Genomic DNA, 27,309 nt, shown 5'->3' on the forward strand with positions numbered 1-27,309 from the left:
TGATGTAGAAAATACCTTCCATTTTAAAACTACCTGAGATTGCTAAAGAGCTTGCCAAGAGAAATTTGAAGAAAATGGATACAGAGCATTTTACCTTTAACCCTCATCTTCAGTATCCTGGAAATAAATTAAGAGCTAATACATGGCACAATTCAGAAAATCAATGGCTTTTCAACTGGGTAAAGATTAAAAAGCCTACAGTACGTGCTGCTTGTCTACCAGTCTCCTCTGTGATTCCAGACAGAAACGCTTGATATTTCCAGAGAATCCATTAGAAGCCTCATACAGATCAGCTTGCTCAACTTCATCCAAATCTCATGTTGAATGTTGAAGTCTTTCCAAATGTAGCCAAGAAAATGTTGACGAAGATCTATTCAAGTATGGGGCATGTTCTTTATGTCAGAAGACAAATTTCCCTTCTGATGGCCACAGCCACCCACTCTGACTCAATGTGACTGCAACACTACCTTGACCACTTCTGAGAAGGTATTAATACAAGTTTTATAGTCAGTCCAAGAACAGCTAGTAGATTTGCATGATAAACCTGGACTTTTTTTTTCCCCTATAGTCCACTGTTTGCATTATTGCCCTCCTTTCACAAGAGTGCTGTTAGCAAGCTTAAGAATTTTAACTCTGGTAAGGCTTGAAGGTAGGATCCTGTATCAAGCTGAGTCCAGACATATGCGAAGAACCGTCGACACCAACTGTTTTTTTTTTCCCCATCAGACTTTATAGATCTTAGTCCAGGACTTTTAGAGGATGATGAAAAGAGAAGCTTAGGGTACACTGAGCTGAACAAAAGCCTGCTGTGCATCATCAAGTGAATCACAGAATGAGCGGGGTTGGAAGGAGCCTTCGGAGATCATATATAGTCCAACCCCCCTGCCAGAGCAGGGTCACCTACAGCAGGTTGCACAGGACGGCATCCAGGCGGGTTCTGAATGTCTCCAGAGTGGGAGACTCCACCACCTCTCTGGGCAGCCTGTGCCAGTGCTCCGCCACCCTCAAAGATGTTCCTCCTCATGTTTAGATGGAACTTCCTGTGTTCAAGTTTGTGGCCACTACCTCTTGTCCTATCACTGGGCACCACTGAAAAAAGACTGGTCCCATCCTCCTGGCACCCTCCCTTTAAGTATTTAGAAGCATTGATAAGATCACCCCTCAGTCTTCTAGAGGGGGAGGATAACCTCCCTCAACCTGCTGGCCACACTCTTCTTGATGCACCCCAGGATGCCACTGCCTTTCTTGGCCACAAGGGAACACTGCTGGCTCATGGTCATCCAGTTGTCCACCAGGACTCCCAGGTTCCTTTCCACAGAGCTGCTCTCCAGCAGGACAGCCCCTAACCTGTACTAATGCATGGGGTTATTCCTCCCCAGGTGCAGTACCCTACACTTGCCCTTGTTGAACTTCATAAGGTTCCTCTCTGCCCAACTCTCCAGCCTGTCCAGGTCACACTGAATGGCGGCACAGTCTTCCGGTGTGTCAGCCACCCCACCCAGTTTTGTGTCATCAGCAAACTTGCTGACAGTACACTCTATCCTTTCATCCAGGTCATTGATGAAGCCCACTGTGACTTCAGTCTCAACATTCAAGGCCTTGCTTGGACATCTCTTGTTGATATTAAAAAGAAGTACTTAAGGGTTCAATTCCCCACCACTTTGCCTCACACACTGGTCAGGCAACAAGGCTGGCTGCCCAATTCAGCATGATTTCGTTGGGTAGCTCCACTCAGGCAAACAGCCTGCTATAAGCAACCATTTACGTGACTGTTGCACAAAGCTTTTGGACAGCAAGAGGCACAGTTTGCAGCATTTATACAGTTTTCCTCAAGTATTTCTTCATTAAAACATACTCTTATTATGAAGCAGACGGGAAGGAGAAGGATCTGGGTATCGCTTCTATACCTGATCATCTGGTAATCAATCCAAAGAAGAAACCAGAAATCCCTTAATAACATTGTGGACATTCAATCAAAAGAAGCAAATGCAAGTACATGCCTTGTCCAGAATGTTCCAAGACAGGGTAAATGTCAAAGTCTAGACTGGTAGATGCACTGTGATTTTGCTGATCTGCTGTCTTGCTAAGCATATTCTCTAGAGCAAAACGGGAGTAATGGCAAGGTTGATCAGCATTCACATTCCTTCCATCCATTACAAAGACCAGTGCCAAGAATACATGCCTGAAGTGCCATCTTCTTGATGTTCTACATCACAATCTTTGATACAACTCCTCATCCAGGAACAGGACAATCTCTTGTGCTTGCCTTACAGCATGAGGGTTCCTCAGACCTCAAGAGCCTGAGACATTCTTCTTTGTTCATAACCATTTAATCTAAGACAGCTTCTTCCACGCATTCCAAACCTTCTGTCCTTGCTAATCCAGTAAATTAGCCAGCTGGGCCAACTGCAGAGCTCACCACCACAACGTGGTCCAAAGCCATCTTTGAAATGTGATCTGTGACACTAAGATTCCGTGCCGATGCATAGAATGCACTTTGAAACCTGTCCATTGTCGTGCATGAGTAGTTGCCGCTCACAAACAACTGGTACTGCTAGTTACCTAACTATATCTGAAGGTCCACTAACCAGCATCTGACACCAATAATATCTCCTTTTTCTGATTTAACAAGTTCATTGTATGACACCACCAGCCTTAATTATGACTTCTGGAAACCCACTTCTTTCAACCAGGTCTTCAGGTTTTGCCCCCAGAAATACATATTACTTGGTCCCTGCCATAAAGAGAAGGGCAGCATTCCAGTTAGCTCTTGTGAGACTTGCAAGGAAGGACTTACAAGCTATATAGTCGCTGTCTGTAACAAAAAGCTCTTACAAACAGTTACTTTAACCTCGGAAGCAATAACCTTTAACAATCATGGGGGATTCATAATGGATAATTAACTGAGCATAGCTCTCAGTGCGACACTAAGGACAGAATTGTGAATATTCTTATACCTCTAATAGAAAAGTACAGAGGAGAAATGAAGGCATTATATTAGTTCAATTTTGCAACCATGGTGAATTACAATTGGTTCTCTTATCCACAATTCAAGACACACACTGGAAGCTTGTACAGAATTAGACAAAAAAATGCATGACTGAATGGGCAAATAAAAGGAACTGTATCCATTTAAACCTGGAGAAGAGAAAGCCTACAGATACTTGCAGAGTTCAAAGAAATTTATTAATAAAGGGTATTCAATCTATTGATAGAACTATTTCAAGAACCAGCAGCTATAAGTTAAGACGAGCCAAATTCAACCTAGGAATCAAATAATGCAATTTTTTACCAAAGCATGAGGCAAAGCAGGAAACAACTTGCCAAGGCAAAGCTGAAATTATTGAAATCAGTAATCCCTAAATCGGCATGAAATTTTGTTCTAATGTTCTAGTCCAGTGTTTTTCAACCTTTTTCAATTTTCAGAACTTTAAATAATTTCCATGGAGGTACATATCTTTCATGTAAACAGAGTCCTACTAGGAATAGTTTGGGCTTTTGATTACCTCATGTGGTCACTTTAGAAGCTGTGCACAGACTTGGAGGTCTATCGACTCCAAGTTGAAAACAACTACACTAATTTAAACAAAAATTAAGTCAGTGATGTCCTTCAGCACAGGGGACTACTTTTCCTGACTCTGGACCATTACATTGTCAACCTTATGCTCCCCTCAATATGGATGTAATAGTTGTTTCTTAATCCAAAAAATCAACTGATTATCACCAAAAATACACTTGTGCACATGCCAGGGTGAACTGAAAAGCCACTGTTTTAAATGCCGTTCTCCCTAACTATAATTGTTGTTACACTGCACTACATGCCATTTTTAGAATACAGCCCTGGTTTCGAAACATCTTTTTAGTACAGCAATCCCAACATTCACCTGTTCACCATGTTCTACAAGATTTTTTGTACCAATAGGCAATGCATCCTTCTTTTGTAAAGAAGGATGGTGCCTTATCAGACCAGTTCACATAGTTGGAAAAAGTAGACTAGTTTCAAGCTCAGTTACCCTTTAGCATGCACTGCCTGAGTCTCACATGCATTCCACGGTTCATCTGAAATTTTAGTTTTTATACAGACATTTGTAAATTGTTTTCTATCCCATATGTGTTGCATTATGACAAATGAAGTTAAATATACCTCTTTTTCTTCTCGCTTCCTTGATTTCTTCACACATCTTATTAAATTCTGGATCCAGTTCAGCAGCAATGATAGCATGAGCAGTGTCCTTCAAAGTACAAGCTCTATGTCTAATTATTTTATCTAGAAAACAGGACAGCACACTTGTTAATTTTATCACAATTACGCAAATTCTTTACTGTTTCTACGTTGTTCTGTATTGTATATTACAACACTGATACAGACAGAATTAACTGGGCAACGCTACGAATGTATGAAAATGTAGATGGATCAACAGCACGGCATGCTCAAAAATCATAACCCAGCTATTTAAGAAATATAGGAGTTTTCAGAAGTACAAATTGTTACTTTAATCAATGTGGCATTTATAAACAAATTCAAACAGTGAATGACGAACACACCTAAATCAACTTGCAATCCTTAGAAACTTGCTAGAATCAGCAGGTATGCCGGTTTCTACAGGCAGATCTACACAGTATAACAGAGCACAGTGCAGAGAGTCCCAAAAGCAACAAGAAACTTGTCCAGGAATTAATTTACCCACTGGGGTCTAGGAACATTCATACAATTGTACTGTGCAAAAATCACACTGGACATCTCCTGAATCTGTAAGGTAGACCTGGCTTGCTTATATTCCTCCCATTTTTTCTTTTTTAACCTTAAATTATTGCTTCATTTTCATTTAACAACTGCTAGAAAATTCAAAATTGTGCTAAACCAGATTATTTTATTGCTTATATTGAATAACTACTTCTCATTTTAATCCATTCAGAAAAACTGGCAAGAAACAAGCCTCAAGTTTGCTCCATTTTTCATCTTTACTTGAGGAACAGGACAAAAAAAAATATTGCCCACACTGGGAGCCTAAATGCAACTCATGAAAACATATTCATTCAGAGAAGACCGGTTCCCATACCTTTGAAGCACACAAAAGAAAGTATTCCAACGCTGTTGAAATTTGAAAAGTAATTGTAACTTAATAAGTAAGCTCGTATCTGCAGAAAACTGACATCTAGACTGTTGCTTTTCAATTAAACCTACAACACTCATTGTTTGCTTTTAGTACAAACATATTTAATTTGTCAATTCATCCATACTGAATTACTTTTTCCAGTTGATGGAGGTACTTCAACAGGAAACATCAACATTAATCTCTACAACATATTATACAATTAGCAGATTTAATCTGTTTTAATAATCACTAAAGACAACAATTAAGAATATCAGTGAACATTTATTAAACAAGGTTTGTAATTCTAGAAACAGCAAATTTTACAGCTGGAAAAACTGCTGAGTGAAAAAGAACATCCAGTATTCCAGCTCAAATGAGCCCTACATATGTTTTCTGGGGAAATCTATTGCCACTTAAATCGACTGGAAACTAGAAGTTTTTATCCTGTATATTTGTGAAACATTATGTTTTATGATCACAAAAAAATACACTGCATTTTTTGCAGATGTAATTTTGCGATATCAGTCTTCTAAAAGTTGGTCAGATAATAAAGTTTAAGATGCCCTTGCAAAAGAAAGAAAAAGGTAAAAAAAAAAGAAAAAAATCAAAGAAAAATCAAATAAAGAGTATTCGATTAAATTACTACTTTCCTCATATCCTGTGATATGAGACTTTGCCACAGACAGTGCTTCAAAGAAGCAAATACTATTATATCTAACAGACAATGCCTATGTTTCCATGCCTTTAAGAACGTTTCCTGGTCAAACAATGGAGGGAAAGAAAAAAAAAAAAAAAAAAAAAACAAACACACTATCTTACTATATAACCTATCTGAAATTTTATAGCAAAGGACAAGGGAAAAACAAACCCAAAGAAGCCAATTTGGAATAACTCTACTGCATATAAAGCCAGCTAGTCTGGCACTCCAACTGCTTTTTCCAACTGAACAACAGGACAGAAGCAGGTATACTATGATTCTGCAAATTCAAGCACGAAGCAGAGGCAAGCATATACGCCCAGCTTTAAAGAATGTGAACATTTCTAGGTTAATATTCAGTTAATGCATCCGAACGCATGTACTGCTTACTCCACATATACGTGATGTGCTGTTTCAGCAGTGTATTCGTACAACAGCTCAAGAAATCCTGCATGCCAGAAGAGCAATACATCATCAGTCGTTGACAGTGCAGAGGACAGAACTATCTTTCATTACCTACTCAAAGATGAGAAACTCCAATCCAAACCTTAACCTAGAAATAGCCAGATCCATTTGTCCCAGCTCAGTCCTGATGGCAAAGGAAAACCAAAACATCCCTATTTTGGTTCCCTAAATATATTTCTTAAGACTCTATCTCTTTGGACAAGCTCAATGAAAATTTCTGCCACTAAATGTTCCCCAAGCTATCTTTGCTATTTTATGTTTCTGCCACACTGAACCTGCAACCCGTGTTGTTTATGATCCTGAGCAGATCTGACCTTACAAGTCTGTAGTCCCATAACACCTGCTCTAAAACTTCAAAAAACCTCTTCAGACTACATTTCCTAGAATTAAACAAGCAAGCCCACAGACCCAAATGGCCTAAAAATGAGAACAAAGGGTGTATATTAATGTCATTTTTCCCAAATCCCATCACTAAATCACAAACATACGCCAGTCACACGCAGAAAGTATGTCTCATAGTCCTCATCTTCTGAACCGGCGCTCTTCAGAGACACTCAGAATCCCAAGTGTCCGTCAAGGCTTTGACTAGTTCACATCAATTACACATTAGAAGTCCTCAAAAGAGTGTTATCAAGAACACAGAAAACCTTTTGTTGTACATTATCAATGTATTTTTTTTAGTTGTAAAACAAAATGCATCATAAATCGAAGAAATAAAGCTTATCTTCTACAGATATGAACAAGCACTGGGTTCCAAAGGCAATGTGAAACAAGTGTAACTGTTTGACCAGACTCTATTGTCTCTAGTCCACACAAGACCTTTGCAAAGGTCTCACAAAATCAAAAATTTAAGAAGCAAGAAAAATAAAGAAAATCGGGTTTTAACCTGGTAAAATGATTTCACAAGCTTTAGCGAAAAACTTTTTAACACATGGGATTACACTTGCAGATGGACCCAAGTATCACTTATATTAAATACAACTACATTAAAAGGGTGCTTTGTTGTTGGTTTATTGATGAAGCTGCCAATGGAAAGGTTTTCTTTTGGCAATGTACACTGTAAGGCGGCCCTTGCGAAGAGTGCACAAGATGTTCTTTCCTTAGTTCTGAGTGTGAACGGCTTTTACGTGCATTTCAACCTACAAATTCCATTTTAATTGAAAGCATCCCATCACACTTTGTCAAGACAATACCTTCTAATCTCTCCTAATCAGCTGCAACTGACTTCCTTGCCTGATGATTTATCCTGTTCTATTTCTATCCCCAAATACATAGTTCTTAATTTCTGTGAGTGAATTTAATGTTCTAAGCCAATGTGGAAATAAAGCAGGCCACTGCCAGATTGCATGCAGGATTCTCTAGAGTTCTCCAAATTACGTTGGGGTTTTGCTGCATATACAAAATCTATTCACTGAAAAGGAGCTATCAAATTCAAAAAGAACCACAAAACCTTATTTATTAGAAAACAACTCTGAATGCTGTAGTTCTCCTGCTCTTACAACATCCCCCAGTGCACCACATGCCTCAGAACACTAAAACCACAGACCCTTAGGACTTGCTTATCCTAATTATCACACAGCGTGCGGTTTATTTAAATGCCTGAATAGTAACCAAATATGTGATTAAACACCAGGCTTTCGAGTCGAGGTAGGCCAAAATGAAGTAGGTCCTTACCTCCAGGGTCTTTGTCTGGATTGTACTCCAATGCATTGCTGCAGATCAGGTCAATATCTGTTAGGAAATCCTTGGCTGTTAAGTAGTTGTGTTTATCAATTTTGGTTATTACTGTTGACAGGTCCATTGGCTCTTTGATAACTTCAAGGTAATCTGAAACCTATAAACAAACAGCATACAAATGACACAGGACCATATGCATTACATTTGAACATTGCCAATGTCACATCTTTATACTCTTACTTATACCGCATGCTTAGCTCTAATTCATTAACTAAACATTAATTAACAACAGATTTATGTTGAAAACAGAAGTTATATCAGACTAAATAGGACTTCCAAAGCTACTCTTTCTTCATTAGATCCCCAATTTATCTTTCAAAACTAATTTAATGGTATTTTTGAGGCAAAACATTTTAACATAAATGTACTTTCAATTTTATTTAGACTGCTGTTGGGGGGGGGTTGTATAGTGTTATAGCACTGTCTTTGGTTAGAAAAGCAAAAACAATCAGACTAACTCAAAATGCTAGGAAAAACTAGGGAAGCTACATTTTGTTCACCTTAAAGGTATAGTTCCCATTAAACTGAACAGTCAAATTATCAGCTTTAAAATATCTTCTATTGAATAGTTCTTTCAATCATTCATTCAACAAAAAAAAAAAAAAACAAAAAACAGGCTTTATCAACTGAAGACATTAGACTGACTGTACAGGAGGAAAGTCTAAAGAGAAAGCCTCATGTTCACTATGAGCCTAACTCGTAACTGGAGATTTAGCATCCACTAGGGTACACTAAAAGTATGTAATTAATGGTACCATAAGGGGCTCAAGCTTGATAGTCAAATGCATCAGCACAGCTGCTGTAACAAAGTTCAGCAAAAAAAAAAAATAAAAATCTATGAATTTGTTATTTACTTCAAGGAAAAAAACCTTATACTTGAATGTTTCAATGTGATTAAGATTATAATCAATTAAAAATACTGGCAGCCTCAGAAACAGCATTGTGGCTTTTTCTTTTGAAATCGCCCACGTATGACAGTGGCTGCCAAAATAGTGAAGAGTTAAATACATATTCAGATCAAGCCATAACGGCTCCGTAAGAATTTTTTTTACCTGTAGACATTCATACAAAAATATATTACAACATAAACTAACATTAATGCATTACTACAGTGGACGGCAGTCTATCACCTAATTCCTTAAATATACACATTGAAATTTATGATGAAAAATGAAAATGGCAGAAAGTCTCTTTTCGTCTCCCTTTGTGGAAACACGATGATAATTGCTTCAGTGATCGGAAAGCCAAGCCATGGGCTCCCTTCTCCTGTTAGCACATCATCAGAAAGAATCTTCACTGGAAACTGTAAACGTTGCTGCTGAATTAGTCAGGAAAATCCTTGACTTATCACATAGCAGCATCCTCTGCAACACAGGTAGGAGTGGAGCAAACTTAACACATTTTCTAATAAAGTCAAGCAGACAGGCTCTCATGGAAACAGATAGTCCTGTGCTTAAATGCACCAGGTGGGACAAAAAAGGATTACATTTATTTCTACTGATGTGATATATTAGCAGGGGTTTTGGCAAGTCTTTAAGTAACAAATTCACATTTCGATTCTTTCCATCTACAAAACAAGGATGGTAATTTGTTCTTACTTTACGTGCCCTTTAGACCGCAAGTTCTTTGGGGAAAGAAACTGCCTTTACTATGAGTATGAAGCGTTTCCTACAATAATGGACCTCCCAAGCAGTTTCATAATAAAAAAGTTACTGCTCAGACCATGCTTACATTGTAAGCTGCCGTATTAAAGAGCTCTTGTCAGTCTTTCAAAAACAGTCAGCTACAAAACACTGCGGAAAGTTCAAATTAACAGAGGACTACATGGGCCCATAAAAGATGTCCGTTCCATCCTGCATGGACTTTACACTGCAAATCTCCTTTTTACAATGCTGTATTTTTAATGCCCCATATTCATCAATTAGCGTCTTCCAAAAGAGATGCTTCTCTTCAGAAGAAATTAAGCGTTTCTTTTTTAATTAGCAAGCTTGCAAAGCTTGCAGTGGGCCAGCATCTGATCTCAAAGTCAGACCAAACACAATCCTTTTCATATAGCAGCACCTGAAAATAGATTTGCAGATCAAACTGTCTCAGTTAGGTGTGCACACTCCATAATCGATTAGTTAATGCCTTATAATGCGCTACCATCTGTGATTAATGGCATCCACGAGCATTACTGCTGAAATTATTCCACAATACTATTAATGCTGAATACATTACAGAACACAGATCACTTTCCCAATATTATCATGTCTGTGATTACAGTGTTGTAAAAGCTTTTATTAAAGAATTATATTTAGGGTTTCAAATATTTCAAGAGCACTGGTAAGGATAGGAGTGATGGCATTTTTAAATGCTGATTTCAGTTATAAAATTGACAGGAATGCACAAGGTTTTCCAATAGGTCACTGGTATAGCCAAAGAATGTGCTCCAACTCCTTGCACCACAGCTGATGAGGCTGTGACTACCTCATCAGCTAGAAGTCGGCATTTTAGAGGGGAAAGATCATGGATCAAACATCTGTTTTTCTCATTAACGTATCCATTTCCTTTTTTTAATTTATATTCTAATAGTTTCAACTTCATTGTTTGCACATTACTGAAACAAGACCTCTTCAATATCCACCGGTTTGCTGAAGATGTTAAAGCGTTTGTCTGTGGCCAGCCTCTTGGTAACATCCCTGAGAAACAACCGCAGCTCTCTCAATGTGTTCTCTTCCTGGTCCTCCATTCGCTGCTTTTCTGCTTCTGACAGCTCACGGGCTGGACATGGCAGTGCAAGAGGAAGAACTTCCAGAGCACGAAGAGCTAGGGAAAAAACCAAGAAGTCAGACAATGGAAATATTAACAACACAGTGGCTCTTGGGATTATGCCACTCCAAATTTCATTATATATTTGATTTGCCTCATCGATCTAACTATCGCTGCATCCTTAACCCCACAGCTCTCCAATTTCCAAAACTGGTAACTGTAACGCACAAAATTTATTCTGGGCATTGATTAAGACTGTCAAATGTTAATTACACTAACTGTCATTCACCCACACCTTTTGAAAAAGGAAGATACCACAAAAGAAAACATTCAGATCACATTATTATTGGTTTTACTGTAACTTAGTTTACCAGCCTGTTTCCTTCTTGGTGGGGGCATCGCTGCCTCATCAAGAATTAACCCTTTGAAAAATCGCAATCTGTCTTCTTCACTTGGTCTTTGAATATAAAAAACCTCTTCATACTGGATTCTGAAAATACATTTCACCTGAAAAAAAAAAAATGAAAATTGAGCCCCCACTCAAAAATACGTGAAAAAAAAATACGTGAAAAAAATACGAGAAAAAAAAACAGGAATTCCCCTCCCCCATCCTGAAGCTCAGAGGATGTAAAGCTAAAGGTCAGGCCTTTAGACTAAATCTGCATTTAATTACACTGGAGTAATTTGTCAAAATGAACAACTGACAAAATGAACAATTTTGTCTTCCCAGCAAGGTAGCACAGAGATTACGAAAATCAGTAATATGGACGTACACCCCTTATTAAAGAAAATTACAATCATTTAATTAATATTACGTTTTCACTTTGACATATTTTGAATTAAGTTAGAAAACCAGTGCAAAACAGAATGTTTTTACACAATCAAAACATTCTGAAGAGCACACCCTCCCCAACAACACCACCTTCCACAGCAAACTTACCTCTTCAGGCAATTCGCTATACATGGACTCAGAGGTAGACAGTAGAAATATAGGGGAGAAAGATGGTATATCTTGCAGCAAAGTTAGAAAAGTAGCTCTCACAGTTTCACTGACAGCTTCCCACCAATCACCAATATGAGGCATGTAAACAATACTTGGTACTGTTCTTCGAGCTTCGCGAAAGATCTAATTAAAAGAAACAGTGGTATTTAAACTACGAAACTGATTTTTTTCCACTTGTGAGTAATAAAATTCTTGTGGAATAGAAAATGACTCAAGTTTGTGGCATTCTATATACAAATGTTCCAGTAAAATAAAATTATCTAATGACAAAGGCTTTCTAAGTAAGTGTTTGTGACTGTTAGCTGCGTCATTCCATTATTTTAAGTTAATGTGCTACGGAGACTACAAACGACCACTTGTCATATATGTTTTAAAACCTTGCTAAGACCGAACAATCAAGACGAAAATTAAGCTGTTTTGCAATCCATGCAAAATCCACCACAAACTGTTTTGAAGCATAAACCATCTAAAACTAAGTAATTGAGCCCAGAACCACAGCACACGAATTCATACACAAGCTAATAACATGAAAATCAGGAACTAGATTAAGCTTACTTGACATTAGGTATGTGACTGAGGGGGCAAGTTAAAAATGTAATTACTCTCACTAGTCAGCAGAGAGATCTCAATCACCCTCTAGAGACTCCTTTCTTTTAAACATGAAAATAGTAGGAGCCTATGAAAACCTGGCTTTTAAGCTACATTCCAGTTAGCTCCCTCTATATTGATGCAGAATGACATAATTTACTCATTACAAGAGAACCTGAAACGTCACCTGTGCACACGATTCTTCAGGCGTTTTGGCACTGACTGAATAAAGTGCTGGCAAATCTAGCCTGTGTACAGAGAATTTTTCAAGAGTGTGCAATAGTGCTGGAGCAAGGTGCGAAGTCTGACCCGAACCTCTCTCTCCAGACAGCAGTAACCTTGGTCTGTAAGAGGTTGGCTGGTGGTAAGCTGACCTGCAGCAAAACAACAGTTACAAACGACAATTAACATGCTGATGTTATCAATGGATGGAGATATAAAATAAGATTTTTTTTAGAATCCAAAAGGCCTTCAGCAATAGATAATAGTTTCCTACGATAGCCTTAAAAGATTCTCCTAACTCTAGTATACTGCAACACTACATCAAGTCTCAGTAACTCGAGCTTTGTCTGTTCTTTGATTTCAAAACAATTTCATTCAAATTCACCTGTGCAAAGCTACACACTTATTAAATTCACAAAAACTTTGATTATAACCAGTTTATCTAGAACCAATTCCTCGGTCATATAAAAAGACTTAAGGGACTTCCAGTGAACATATCTATTTAATCCTGTCTAGTTCAGTCCTAACAATGAAAACATCTCTTCAGTAGCCTCCGGAATCCCAGGTCAATCCATTCATCCCTTAAAGTGCTACCCAAGATTTCTAAGAAACACCTAAAATTTCAATACTTTGTTTATTTAAGAAATAGGACCTGAAGTAGGATTGAATAAAATCACTATTTGTCTTCCATTCCAGCATATTCATACGCTTCTATTCAACAGATTTCCAGACAGAAGAAAGATTTTAAAGGAAAAACTGCAAAGGTAAACCTATTTTCTGCTTTTGCTGTTGAAAAGAAATACTAAGGAGTCCTTACAAGGATTTTGGGCGTTTTGTGTCAGTTTGTTTGGGGGGATTTTGCCCTGATTTGGGGACAAGTGAGACATGAAGAGAGAAGCATTAGGTTTTTCCATTAAAAGTCTTTTCCATTTATAGAAAATTTATTATGAAACAAGATTTTTTAAAATTATTTTGCATTTTCTCTTATTAAGGCATTTTTATCTGCACATCAATCAGTTCAGGCAGCAAAACAAGACTGGCTGGGTTTATTTCAGGTTAAATATTTTGTAACAGCTATGAATATTGCTGATCTTTGGCTTTTCAGTTCTGGTGGTGGAGGTTACACCCACAGATAGCAACCAAAAAATGCTCAGAAAGATAAAGGGAGGCTTACATAACTTATGAAAATAAACATACTCTTTGAGATTATTTTATATAGACACACATCCACACAAATAGGTATCCTTGTTTTGGTTTTGGGTTTGCCCTCCCGCCCTCACAACAAAAGCTGAAATTTGGCATTAAAATACTCAACTATGTACCTCAAACTATTTGAACTTAAATCCTTTTTTTTAAGCTTAGATTTCCGTAAATGCTGTTCAGGCATCACTCCTTCGCACAAAAATGTTAGCAGTTTTCCACAAGATGGCTCTACTAAACAGGACTACTACTACTGAACGGTTCTCCTAATCTTTTTTAATTTATTTAGCAAACTCCCTGCAGAACCCACCACACAAAGGAGTCTAAAACTATTTGTAATACAAAACAAAGAAATGTTAGTTTATTATGGTTAATTACTGTAGCTAGTCCAATTTATACAGGAAAGGCTCATCAAAATTTCACTCACACTAAATTCCCACTCCCCAAAACATTCTATGAAAAACAATGAAAAAAAGATGTTAGGAAGATGTTGGTAATACTGAATGAATTAATTATATAATGCACCCAAACATTTGCGTACACTGAAGGTCAACAATATTTTAGACCAAGAAAAAGCAATCTCTCCAAAATATTCCTACATATCTCCCTCTTCCCAGTTTTTAATCTTTCAAATCAAAATGGCTTGTTACAATTAAGAACTGCTGTTAACGTCCTTACTTCTAAGCTACATTTGACGGATGCAAAATGTTTCTGATTACTGTGTCTAAGATGTGGCCTTTCCTAAGACCATTCACATATCTAAAACTCCTGTCCATACACTTACACATTTCTATTGCAGAGCACCATTCCTACCACAAAGCAAAAGATCATCTTTGTTACCTCTCCTGATGTAAGAATTTCACTGTTTTATTTATCTGGTGATATGCATTTAGAGAAACACTCACGTTGTAAAATGAAGGTAGGGTTTATGTATAGCAGCTGATGACTGTTTCTTTGGTGATCCTGAGTGACAGCTTGTCTCAAAAATTGATGAAGCATTCTCATCTTCACTATCATCTAATATTAGACTTGGTACATCTGTTCCAAGAAATATATTAATTAGAACCTTATCACTTCTAAGTACACACACAACAAACAAGAAAAGACATTACAATCTTCTTCATGCAAATTATAACACATTTTCAAATGTAGAAAAAATGAGTTAAAACTGTCTAAATATCAGAACACAGAATAATAAGTACTTATTACTTCAAACACCAAAACAAATTAAATATTGTAGAAGTCTAATCAACATTTCAGTTTATTTTTAAAACCATCAAGCAGAACAAGTTCACGAATACAACAAATGTTTAACTTGTTCGGAAATGCTTCCTTTGGCTTTATTTCACAGCTAGAGGTTTTTCAAGGATAAAGTTATAAAATCTCTAATTCCTCAGACTCTAAAGAATTACTTTTTATCAAAATCAGTTCAATTCATTCCATGTTCATATACTTTAACTTAATCTATTTTAATTCCTTTGCTAATATAGTAGCATAATGAACTGAAGTACTTTCTGTATAGACCTTCAGAAACAAAAAGTTAAAAGACTGACAGCATTCAAAAGACAGACTGCAGGGACAAACAACTGCAAAAAATACAAATATGGCATTAAACAAAAACAACCAGTTCACAGTTGAAAATCAGGTACAGCTAAATTAGCTACTACAGTTGCAACGGGACTAAGAGTAGACCGCTGTGATTTGATAATGGGAAATAAACTGCTACAAGCTCTTTATTTGCCCCAGGAAAGGAGTTTAGTTGATACTAGCCTAAGCAAGCCACTCATTCTCGTTCCCAAAGAGAAATCAGTCTGCAACGACAGGATGAAAACGGTCACAGCTACTCAGCTGTACCGTGAGAGCAGTGCAGAGGGCAGGTCTCCTGAGGAACAAAATGCTCTGCGATGGATGGGCAGCATTTCTGAGAGCAGCCCAGAGCAGCACACTGCTGTTCAGGGCAACCACCAGACATCCTAACAGTACCTCAAGTTGGTCACCGTCACTTAGAAAAAAGACTGCTGTGAAATGAAAATGTAGAATACAGAAGGATCTAAGGGTTATTCTCAAATATACGACCCACTGCATGATTTGCCTGATTTACATGAAGCCATGGCACAGGTCCTGCTACACTGATCAAACCACCACCACGGGACACAGGCATCAACTTCAAGGCAGCATGAAGTGTTGGACGGAGAAGCCATCTTAGGACCATGCATCTAGACATATGCTCCCAGGAAAAATTGTTAAGAGACAACAAAGGTTCCCTTAGGTGGCTGTGTGATGTAAGAAACTGGATTCCGAGTAGGCTGGGCAGGAATGACATTCTGCTGGTGTGGGAGGAGGACGTGTCACATCCCTTGGCAAGGCGTGAGGCAGTCACACAGCTGACAAACATTCCTCAGGGGGCAAAGATGAAAAAGACTTGCAGACCCCGACCAGTGGCCAAAAGCTCTTCCACAGAAAGAAAGAGCTGGACAGAAGCTGCTGGGCATTTAGCTCTGGGCAAGCATAGCAGCCTTCAAATCAGCTGGACAGACAGGCCTCCTAATTCTTGGCTCACCGCAGGCCAGGTAGAATTTTGGCTATACCAAATGTAGAACACAGGATAAGTCCTATGCTCGTGCACTGGACACAGCTTTTGCTTCCTAAAATATATAATTATTAAAAAAGGCAGCCCATCTTTTAATCTCAAGCATCAAGCCTCTGTGACACCCTTTGCTTGTCTGATTCACAGAATTACAAGAAACAGAAATCGTTAGTAGACTGCAAAGACAGGTAGAAAACTAGATTTGCAGATTGTAAGCACACCATTAAGCATCTGCCATATACCTGGCTCTGAATTCAAGAAAAACTGAAGCACTAGTGCGTAATCTACATTTACACTTCAAATCACTGTACCTGAAAGTGGACTTTGCTGTTTTTAACACAGATTAAGCTTATTTTTCATTATTTCCTTAGGTTTAAGGGGCTAAGAAGAAAAACTAAGGTACAGAGGAAAATTCAAAAGAAACCTTAGTTCTTGTATCTTCAAAATTGATTATCTACAAAGGTTTGACAGTACCCATAACAGCAGAATTATCTAGTAAAAGTACTACTTAACTCAATGAATGCTTCCAACTCACTTTGTTAGCAACAATGAGCAGTAACAAATAGGAATGCAAAGAACATAACCAAAGAAAATATTCTGAACTAGATCTATACAACAGAAACACCTAATTCAATTCATCAACAATACTGATGATTTTGAAATTGAGCATTACCAATAAGTTAACAATATACAGAGAGACTTACGCATCTTAAACAATTTTGGCTACAAGAGCCTCATATGATCAAGGGAGCCTAATTTGATCTAACTGCAGCTGCAAGCCAGCTCACTTCCCCCTACCCACCACCACATGCTCCCAGGTCCCATCTCGTGCCAACTCCAACACTTGTTAAAACTTCCAGCTATCCCACAGTCAGCAGAAAACTAACCTGACAAAAATACATCATTTTTGGATGAGTTTTCTGGCTAAAATGTTTTAACAAAGGGCCTGACGTACTAAAGTAAGCACAAGGGATGGAGCAAAAATGCACAGCTGGGCTGGAGGAACTGCTGCAGCCAGAGCAGGGATCAGCTTAAGCTGCTTGGGCTGCAGTCTGAAAGTGTGCTCTGGAATAGGAATGAAAAGAAAGTCACGGCTGTCACAGATTTGCTTTATGACTGGACTATTTTCAAGTTAATCACACACAACCACAAATATGGTTTACACAGTTGGGGGGAGGGGGGGAGTGGGGCTGGTCCCAGATAAGAACAGTAGAAAATAATATGCCAGAATAAGTAGGCATCAAAACCAAGATATCTTGTTTGATATTTAACTTCCAATAACTAACCAGGGTAACCATTACAGTATGTCTCAGAGAACAGCTGGGTAAAAAAAAAACAAAAAAAAAAACAAAAAACAACCTATTGACTCACTGCCAGTCAAAACAGTCAGTCACATTCCTTCGTATTCCCTGCTTCCTCAACGCACTCAACATCGCTCCCATTGCAGCAGGGTTCCGGCATACATCTGACCCCTTAGCGAGTTGGTTTTACTCACTAATTTGGCAAAAAGCTAACATGACAAATCAGCAAATAGTTCTGCACTTGCTAAGCCAGCAGAATTGACTTGGAGGATCAAGAGCGCATCAGGCCAGTTCTAGGGGAGGGAAGCCTCGGGACTTTCTCGTTAACCAGTAGAGGCCACCAGCTAACCAGTCTCACGCGCTGAGCTGCAAGCTCCCCGTAGCGCTCCTTCCCTGCCTGCTTCTGCACCATCAACAAGCAAAGGATTGGGGACAGGTAAATGACTCTCAGGACAGGAGCACCAATTTCAGGTCCTAACATACTGAGCAGCAGTGTTCACTCTGTTCTTTTGTTCCACCATACCACTACGCCCCATTATTTCTTGTATTTAAAATGTAAATTACTTGGGGGTCTTTTTTTTTTTTTTTTTCAGATGGCACTCACACCTATGGGATCTTGGTCTACATAGGTCAGTTTACTAAATTCCACAGCAACATGGAATCAGCAAAAATAATTAAGCAATATCCAAGCTAACTGTCTTTACGTTCTAACGTAACACTGAACCAAATACACATCAGTTTTAAGGCCAGCAGTTGAAATATTTCCAAATTGAAGCAGCATTTGCAAAAAAAAAAAAAAAAAAAAAAATCCAAACTCCAACCCACATACCTTCACTTTTGTCACCCTGGCTAAATTCAGCATGAGGAAACACTTTGTGTAAAACCTCAAGAAGGTTAGTGAAGGTACGTTCCAACAGTGGTCTGATCACAGGAGATAACGCATGTCCTGAAGATGTCACAGCACGTTGGGAAGCAGGCACGATATTCTGCATTGCATGATAAAAATCCTGCGCGCTGAGAACTACCGAAGAAACGTCCAGCTGTAGTTTCTGACTGCTCACATAAATCTGGGGATAGCGTCGTCTCAGGGCAATCAAGGCAGCCTCAGTGCAAAGTGCTTTTATGTCAGCTCCACAGTACCCTAGGGCACACAAAAACAAAAATATCTTCCATGAAATAGCACTGCTGTGCTACATGTATTTCAAACATGCTTAAAACGACCAGTAATACTTAATTGTCAAAGTCCGGAAAGACCTGCCGGAATCCAGGTCATAATCCAGTGACAGTGTTGTGTACCAAGAAATTCTGTACAATTATATATACTAAAATACAGTAAGAAATTAATTCCACATTGAAGTTAAAATGACCTACATTTTCACTACATAGTGCAATATGTAGTTTATTTCCAGCCCAGGGTTATAGGTCTGTCATCGCTCTTTCTTCTTCCTTAATACTGTCTAAAGAACGTGTGCGATTTGAACAGGCTAGCCCCTCTCCTCCTTTTTTACTTTAATATCTCTACACAAATCTATTGTTTAAATAGCTAAGTAATTTGTTATACTGGATGAACATGAACAACTTTAAACTTTTACAGACAGAGAAAATGAGCAGTATAAAGAAAAATATTTCATGAGTAGAATATGGAAGAGATGAAATCTCTTGTTAAAAAAAGCATACTGTGGATTCTTGGAAAAACATGAACTTTTACTATCAAGAAAAATGTTTCAGACTTCTCAGAGTTTCCATAATTTTACTAATACAACCGAAAGAGTAGAGCAATTATTAAAAAGCATTAGAATTTTAATTCAGCCTAGCTTCTAAATATCTACAGGTGGCTACCGATAATTGCTTAATCATCATTACTGAAAAACACAGATCTGATAATTATGAAATACTGAGAGACTTAATACCTCTGTGTCTTTTGCAGTACTAACGGTTTGGGGTTTTCCCCCAGAGCTAGAAATTGGATTTCAAATTTTTCCATATCTCTCAGCAAGAGACATTAATATGCCATTGTATTTTGTAGCATCACAGCTCCATCTTTCAAAAAATGTAAAACATTATTACAGTGGGAAAACTCTTTTAGAGAATTATAGTCACTACAGGAAAATGTGTTGCATTGAGGTATCGCCACACAAAAGTTCATGGTTTTGCAACAAAGTGTTTATAGAAGCTAATTAATCAATTCTTTAGTTAAATTGTTCTCTGGTTTTAACCAGACCTCCTCCTCCCCACCAGGTCTTACACCTTTTGCACTTTTTCTATGCTATTTTTGTACTGGTCTTTTGGCAGCACCAAGTCCCAAAACTGAAGCCTGTATGCTTTCTCTCTTTATCCTCTGATGTTCTTTCAGTGCTGCTGCCACACGTATTTTTTATAAGATACATACAGCAACAAGGAACAAATTTGATTCAATAAACAGTGTTGAAAAATAAAAAAGAAAGCAGTTAACACGGCAGACAGACAATCTTCCACCCCCATCTTTCAGATATATAAATCCAGGGGATAATTATAAGAGATACCAACTTTTCAGCTATAAAGATGACTTCAATTGGCTGAGACTTCAAATTTCACCAAAGTTTCTCATATATACTTGAAAAGAATTTTTAAAAAGCATAAAACCCCTCAGATGGAAGATCACCATAAATATCCGACTCCTCCTGCAACTTTTAAACTGAGCTTTCTGTTTTTATAAAAAGGTTAGTAGAAATAACGGCGCAAACTTGATGAGCACACACAGTGACTATTATCTAAAAAGCATGTAGCAATTCACATTCACAAGTTACTTGAAAAAAAATAAACGTGACATTTGAAATATGTTCAAATACATCCACTATATTAGTCAATAGGCAACTAATCATTTTCAGCACAAAGGTTTTTTTGTGGTTTTTTTTTTTTTCTTCACTAACCCCCATCATGAAATCAAAACCACACAGGCACACTCCATCAACCATGTGAACCCAATTAGACAGTAGCTACAGGTGCATCAGAGAAATCAAAACCAAGGTTTTTCCTCTAAATTTTGCTTTGTTCTTTCAGTATCGGGTATCACATTCCCATTTAAATTGGTCCACTTCTCATTTAAGCAGCATACTGGAATTAAGCAAAAAATTGGAGGGGGACGGACACTAACCTGAAGCTTAAATCAAAGATGTGCTAGAGATATATAGCACCCTGAATGCCTGTCACCTTAAAAACTAGTTTAGCATCTTCATGACAAAAGATTCAGCAGCTCAGGAGCTATATCCTTTCCAATTTTTCTATTAATAAATGCTGTAATACCACTTTCTAACAGTCATTTTAATCACCGCTTGTACATCTCCAAAGAATTGCAAAATTAGGAAATAATAGCCTGTAGCCTATTTTTAAAATTAAATTCTCAGGTGATCAGATACACAATTAGTCTCCATTTCTACTTTTCATTTCTCAGGAGCAATTACATTTGAAGAGTAATAATTGGTGTCTCTTTTTGAGGGACTCTCTTGTGCATACTGTACATCCATTTCAGTGACAGGAAAACTGCAAAAAATCCTGTACCTTGTGAAACTAATATTAAAGACCTTTTTATTTCTAAGAAGTAAATGCACACCGATTAAGAGGAAGAAAAACAAGAGTAAAGTATTGTCAAAGCAAAATAGAATGTATCATGCCAACAGTAAATAACCTGAATTTATTATTGCCCAAATTGACACTATAATGTAAAACCAAGGTTCAGTGCATTTGCTTCCATTTTTGAAGCATCTCACAAAGGATGTTCAATTTGGCAGGCAAAATGTACTGGAACAACTTTACTTAGCACAAAACAAGGATTCTTGTCAAGTAGCCCATTTTGTTCTACCCATCACCACCGCACTCTGCTAAACATTTCTGAAGTAACAACTTTTAAAGAGCCGGAAAGCAAACAAGCAGATTCCCACATAGGTTTTTGAAGAATACATTTTGATCACTGAAATTTTAAAGTCATACTCTTCCACTTCTACCGCACAGAAATTACGACCTCTCTAAAATGTCTTCTTCTGCTTGGTATTCCATAAATATCTACAATAAACAGGTAGTGAGCTAGGTCAAACATTTAGGTGAACAATCTTGACCACTTCTTACAATTTACGTCATGTAACTCCCTACAATTCCTAAAATGGACTGCAGGAAAAGCAAGTTAGCGAACAACTCAGCCCAATGACAGAAATGAAAAATAACTATTATGGTGGGGTTTTTTAAGTTGCGACAAATGTAAACACTAACGCCAAAACTTCCCCCTCCATCATTACATTATGATGGGGGAAAACAAAAACTAACAAAGTATCATTTTGCCACAAAAGACTCCTGCAACAATTAGCATAGAATATTTTTAACAAACATCTTGAGAATGATGGTTTGCTTCACTATAATTCTATTTAACATTATTTAAATAACCCTTATTAGATGGTAAAAAGAGTCAACTGCAAGAGGACAGATGGAGGAATTCGCACTTTTTCAGTTGCTAATATGTTTTCTTTCCTACAAGCCTGAGTTAATAGGTAACAGTCTCTCTACCTACAGAAAGGTATCATTCAGGACAATGAAGTAAGCGCAAGAGATAAGAAAAGACTTATAAAGTTCAGGGCCCATCTCCAGTATGCACTTCTATGGAGGAAAAAACAGTAATTACTTGAGTTTATTGAAGGTAGTAACAAGACATCAGTGTGTGGTCTTCTGAGCAACTCCACGCTCTCCCCAAGCTGCTTCGCTTTGTCTCACACACATTGCAGTTATGCGGCCACATTCACTGAAGTGGGTTCTTTAATTCTCACGTACACAGAAATCTCCTAAAAGGTATGTAATCCATAACACCAGGGACAAAAATCAACCCTCAGGAAATAACCTAGTTTTTGCAAGTCCTGGGGCTTTTCCCTTCTAACTTCTTTATAATTACACCCTTGGATATTAAAAAATTCTGAGTCGCACACACATCTGCTTCCCCAAAGTCATTTACTTTGGTAGTATTTCAGCAGTTTTCTTCATTAGGATCCAAGCGCTCGTAGTTATGTGCTGCCAAGTTTGCTGAACTGGAGAGAGGTATAAACCATGTTGGGCAAAAACCCTGTCGAGCCTAGGCAGCTTTTACTTGGGGAACAGGGGGTGTTGTTTTGGGGGGGTTGGTTTGTTTTTAAAGAAAACCAGCACACAAGAGGAAGTAGCAGACCAGTATACACCGCATCAATGCAAAAAGTGCACCAATGAGTCTGACGTGCAATGCCCACAAAGAATCTGGAAAGTCTGTTCAAATTATCAGTTGCCGCAGATTTCACTTATAGAAATGATGAGGCAATCTCAAGATGAAGGAGATAAACATGTCTTACTTCAGCTGTTTTACAAAGTCCTTGTAATAGTCAAAAGGTTTTAATCTTGGATGTATGGAAACATTCAAATTCCAAGACACAGAATGGAGGCAATCAAGTGCACAGTAGTTGGACAGTAGGAAAGCCGAAGAAAACAGAAAAGGGTATTTTCTTTTTGTTAGGTGACTTTTCCACAGAACTGATAGGCTTTACTGAGCACAAAGAACATCTTCCACTCAAACCTACAAGTGGCTTTCCCTATGCACTGAAATTTTAAAATACATAATTGTGTTCTCCACACAAAAACACGGTGAATTTTCAAACAACTGGGTTTTATCCCATCTATTCCCCTCTCTCCCACTAAGCAGCATCATGTCTTTGCACAACTCAAGCAGAATTTACATGAAATGGGTTTGGCACATGCTGTCTTATACCAGGCAAAGCTTAAACTGGAGTTTGCTGGACAGTTATGTTTTCTCCTCACCAGAAGATGCTGAGGTCTTTGTGCATCAAAAGCGGAGGGATGCTGCTTCGATGATAGGTGTCCCTGTGGATGAAGAGGATAATTCGGATGTACTGTAGCTGACTGAATGGACTGATGTTCAATTTAAAGTTCTTATTTCTCTGATGATGGACTCCAATGCACAGACATTTGAGACTGTCCTTTTTCTGAGAACTTCAGTGCTTGTCCAAGCAGATGACTGACAGAGGATGCATCTTTGCATGACAAATTGTTGTGAAGAAATTGTGATGTGTGTTTTAGGGTCATTTCCTCTGTTAAATTCACTATAAAATATTTGGGTTTATTTCTGATTAGTTTTTAAGCAGCAGGTTTATCTTGAACAACCATCCTCCATTCAGTACAGCAGGTCTTTGGGCGTTCCAAAGGTATATTTAATGTATTCACGGTGTGGCGCTTTTTTTTTGCCCCCTGCCTATCTCTACGCTTTGGGGTTGTTCTGTGCTGACAACCTTGAAAAAAATTCATCTTTAGAAAGGCTGGTTAGTTTGTTGGATTTCTGTCAGAGGAGAGCATGCCGGTCAGTAAAAATGGAGAGAAAAAAACAAAACAAAACAAACAAACAAAAAAACAAGTACTGATTTTTTTCCCTCCATGAGTAGAGAAAAACCCCAAGTCTCCCTATCTCTTCTGCAATATACTAACTTAATAGAAAGTCTACCTAAAGATTCCAATTCCCACTTCATTTTGCTCCTCTTTGAGGGTATATATAAGGACAGTGATGTTACAGAAAGGAAACATGATTGTATTTGCAAACGACTACTAGCTACTCATTTCGTGTTTTAGTAAGACAGAAGCATATTTTGTTATTACATAAAAAGAATTTTGTTGAAAGTACAGAAGTGTAGAAAGGTAAAAATAATAAGATTTCCTGACACATGTAATACACTTTCAAAGTTTTACACAGAAAAAAATGCATCTATAGTAAAAGTACTAACACCATAACACTCACCAACGCATTTTTCAGCTAGTTCTCCTAAGAAAGGATCTGACAATTTGGGGTTCCAATCCCTGGTATGAATTTGTAAAATGTGCTTTCGTGCCTGATTAAAAAAAAAAAAGAGAGATCAAAATTAACAAGCCAAATCCACGTCATAATTTTAGACAAAAATATTTATTCATGTGAGTATAAAGTTATTTTACCTGTTTTTGACATGCCACTGAGAAACATTAAAGGAGAACATAACACTCAAGTCTTTCAAGAGCAAAGATGTTTCCCTTCTTTTTTAATTTCATATATAAGCAATTTTTCAGTATACCAGTTACACATTTTAATTCCTGTTTAATCAACAAGATTATTATACATGAACCGATCAAAACTAATGTTCTAGTAGGAATTATCATAATTTTATAATTTAATTTTTAATTGCTGCACCTATGATTAACAATGTGCCAAATGCCACATCAATTTTTTGCTAACACATGAATTCCAAAACTATTTCATTTTAAAATTCTATAGAACCCAAAAACATCTATAAATATGCAAAGTAAATTTAATTTTAAGTATAAATTAATAAGATATTATGGCTGAGTTTATAGAAGTCTAGAACAAGGAACTGAAGTGTTCCTGTTGCCGTTATAATAACGTCTGGCTTTGCACATACAATTGTTAGGTGCTTAGCAGTCTACATGATAATAAAGCTATTTTCTCTTACCACAACTTCCAAAATCCCAATTGTCATGGCTCATTATACAAACCTATACAAAACCAGAGTTTTTAGATAAGCAATTCAGTTTAACTTGAACAATCTACCTCTCTGTTTACATTCTGAAGATTTGAAGTTCAATACAACTTTATGTATACTCTCGGTTTGTTTTTACTAAAATTGTCTTCCTAAAATTAAAACACTCTTACAAGTAAGAATGCATATTGTTATTTCATAGGCTTGGTTGTCAGGCATTCAAATGTTTAATAAACTAGAAACATTTAATAAATCTCCTTTCTAAGTTTTACCTTTTGATCAGGCAAGTTGAAAAGAAATTCCCTGTCAAAGCGACCAGGTCTCCTGAGTGCAGGATCTATAGAATCCAGTCTGTTTGTAGCACCAATTACAACTATTTCACCTCTATTATCCAGTCCATCCATGAGGGCAAGAAGAGTAGACACTATAGAGCTAAAAGAGAGTTTTTAAAAAAAGAATGTATAGAGAACACTGCAAGAATTTTTACTTTTTCAACTGCAACATACGTAATCTCAAAGAAAAAAAGCTAAGTTAAAAAAAAACATGGCATAACTGTTTAAAGTCTCGAAGCAAGAAGGATCCTTTTGGTATCCCCCACATAATGGGCAACCAGGGGATCAGGCCTAGTCAGCATGGGTTTATGGAAGGCAGGTCCTGCCAGACGAACCTGATCTCCTTCTATGACAAGATTACCAGAATATTGGACGAGGGAAAGGCTGTTGATATTGTATACCTGGACTTTCAAAAAGCATTCGATACTGTTCCCCATACAATTCTTGTGGAAAAACTGGCTTTGCACGGCCTGAATGAGCATACGAACCGCTGGATCAAGCACTGGCTAACTGGAAGGTCCCAAAGAGAGGTGCTCAATGGATTTAAATCCAGCTGGCGGCCAGTCACAAGTGGTGTGCCTCAGGGCTCAGTGTTGGGACCATTTCTGTTCAACGTCTTTATTGATGATCTTGATAAGGACATAGGGTGTATCATCAGCAAGTTTGCAGATGACACCAAGTTAAGCAGGAGTGTTGATTCACAGGAGGATAGGGAAGCTCTACAGAGAGACTTAGATAGATTGGATCATTGGGCCAACATCAATAGTATGAGTTTCAACAAGGGCAAGTGCCAGGTTCTGCACTTGGGCCACAATAACCCCATGCAGCGCTACAGGCTTGGGGAGGTGTGGCTGGAAAGCTGCCTGGCAGAAAGAGACCTGGGGGTTCTCATTGACAAGCGGCTGAATATGAGCCAGCAGTGTGCCCAGGTGGCCAAGAAAGCCAATGGCATCCTGGCTTGTATTAGAAATAGCGTGGCCAGCAGAAGTAGGGAGGTGATTATGCCCCTGTACTCAGCACTGGTGAGGCCACACCTCGAGTATTGTGTCCAGTTTTGGGCACCTCAATACAAGAGAGATATCGAGGTGCTGGAGCGAGTGCAGAGGAGGGCAACGAAACTGGTGAAGGGCCTCGCAGACAAATCATACGAAGAGCAGTTGAAGGAGCTGGGACTGTTCAGTTTGAGGAGGAGGAGGCTGAGGGGACACCTCATCACTCTCTACAACTATTTGAAAGGACACTGTAGAGAGGTTGGTGCTGGTCTCTTCTCACAGGTAATTAATGACAGAACAAGAGGGAATGGCTTCACGCTCCAACAGGGTAGGTTTAGACTGAACATTAGGAAAGAATTTTTCACAGAAAGGGTGGTCAGGCATTGGAATAGACTGCCCAGGGAGGTGGTTGAGTCACCATCTCTGGATGTGTTTAACAGACGCTTAGATGTGGTGTTGGGGGATATGGTGTAGGGGAGAACTTTGTAGAGTAGGGTAGATGGTTGGACTTGATGATCCCAAGGGTCTCTTCCAACCTAGACAATTCTATGATTCTATAATCTGTATTATACTTAGTATTATGACTCCAGTCAGGATTACATCAAATTCTAACTTCCTCCTTTAAAATTTTTGGGGAACATGCACTCAGGAAGCCACTTATTGCAGCTCTGAAAAGGCCTCTTCCATTACCAGTGTATGCATCAACCTGTTCAAAGCAACTGTGGCACCAAGCAGAAGAAACGGGCATCAAGACAAAGCCACATGTTCCCACAACCTCCTAGTCTGCTGGCTCCAAAATTTCCCTCCTGTCCCCTTCA

The 27,309-nt window shown here is 38.1% G+C and overlaps 1 protein-coding gene across 2 annotated transcripts in view; it reads right to left on the reverse strand.

Moving 5' to 3' along the window:
• The window catches only part of ATAD2B (ATPase family AAA domain containing 2B), a 75,879-nt gene that overhangs the window by 17,167 nt on the left and 31,403 nt on the right, over positions 1 to 27,309 (reverse strand). For both annotated transcript variants that reach the window (XM_082481064.1, XM_082481063.1), the window contains exons 14-23: positions 25,440 to 25,599; positions 24,438 to 24,528; positions 18,477 to 18,788; positions 14,665 to 14,797; positions 12,525 to 12,711; positions 11,687 to 11,872; positions 11,118 to 11,253; positions 10,607 to 10,803; positions 7,933 to 8,092; positions 4,145 to 4,267 (exon numbers count right to left, since the gene is read on the reverse strand). In XM_082481064.1, the coding sequence (XP_082337190.1) occupies positions 4,145 to 4,267; positions 7,933 to 8,092; positions 10,607 to 10,803; positions 11,118 to 11,253; positions 11,687 to 11,872; positions 12,525 to 12,711; positions 14,665 to 14,797; positions 18,477 to 18,788; positions 24,438 to 24,528; positions 25,440 to 25,599 (1,685 nt within the window). The remainder of the gene's footprint in view (positions 1 to 4,144; positions 4,268 to 7,932; positions 8,093 to 10,606; positions 10,804 to 11,117; positions 11,254 to 11,686; positions 11,873 to 12,524; positions 12,712 to 14,664; positions 14,798 to 18,476; positions 18,789 to 24,437; positions 24,529 to 25,439; positions 25,600 to 27,309) is intronic.

The sequence above is a fragment of the Vanellus vanellus genome (genome assembly GCF_965231255.1).
Source record: "Vanellus vanellus genome assembly, chromosome: 3".
Lineage (NCBI taxonomy): Eukaryota > Metazoa > Chordata > Aves > Charadriiformes > Charadriidae > Vanellus > Vanellus vanellus.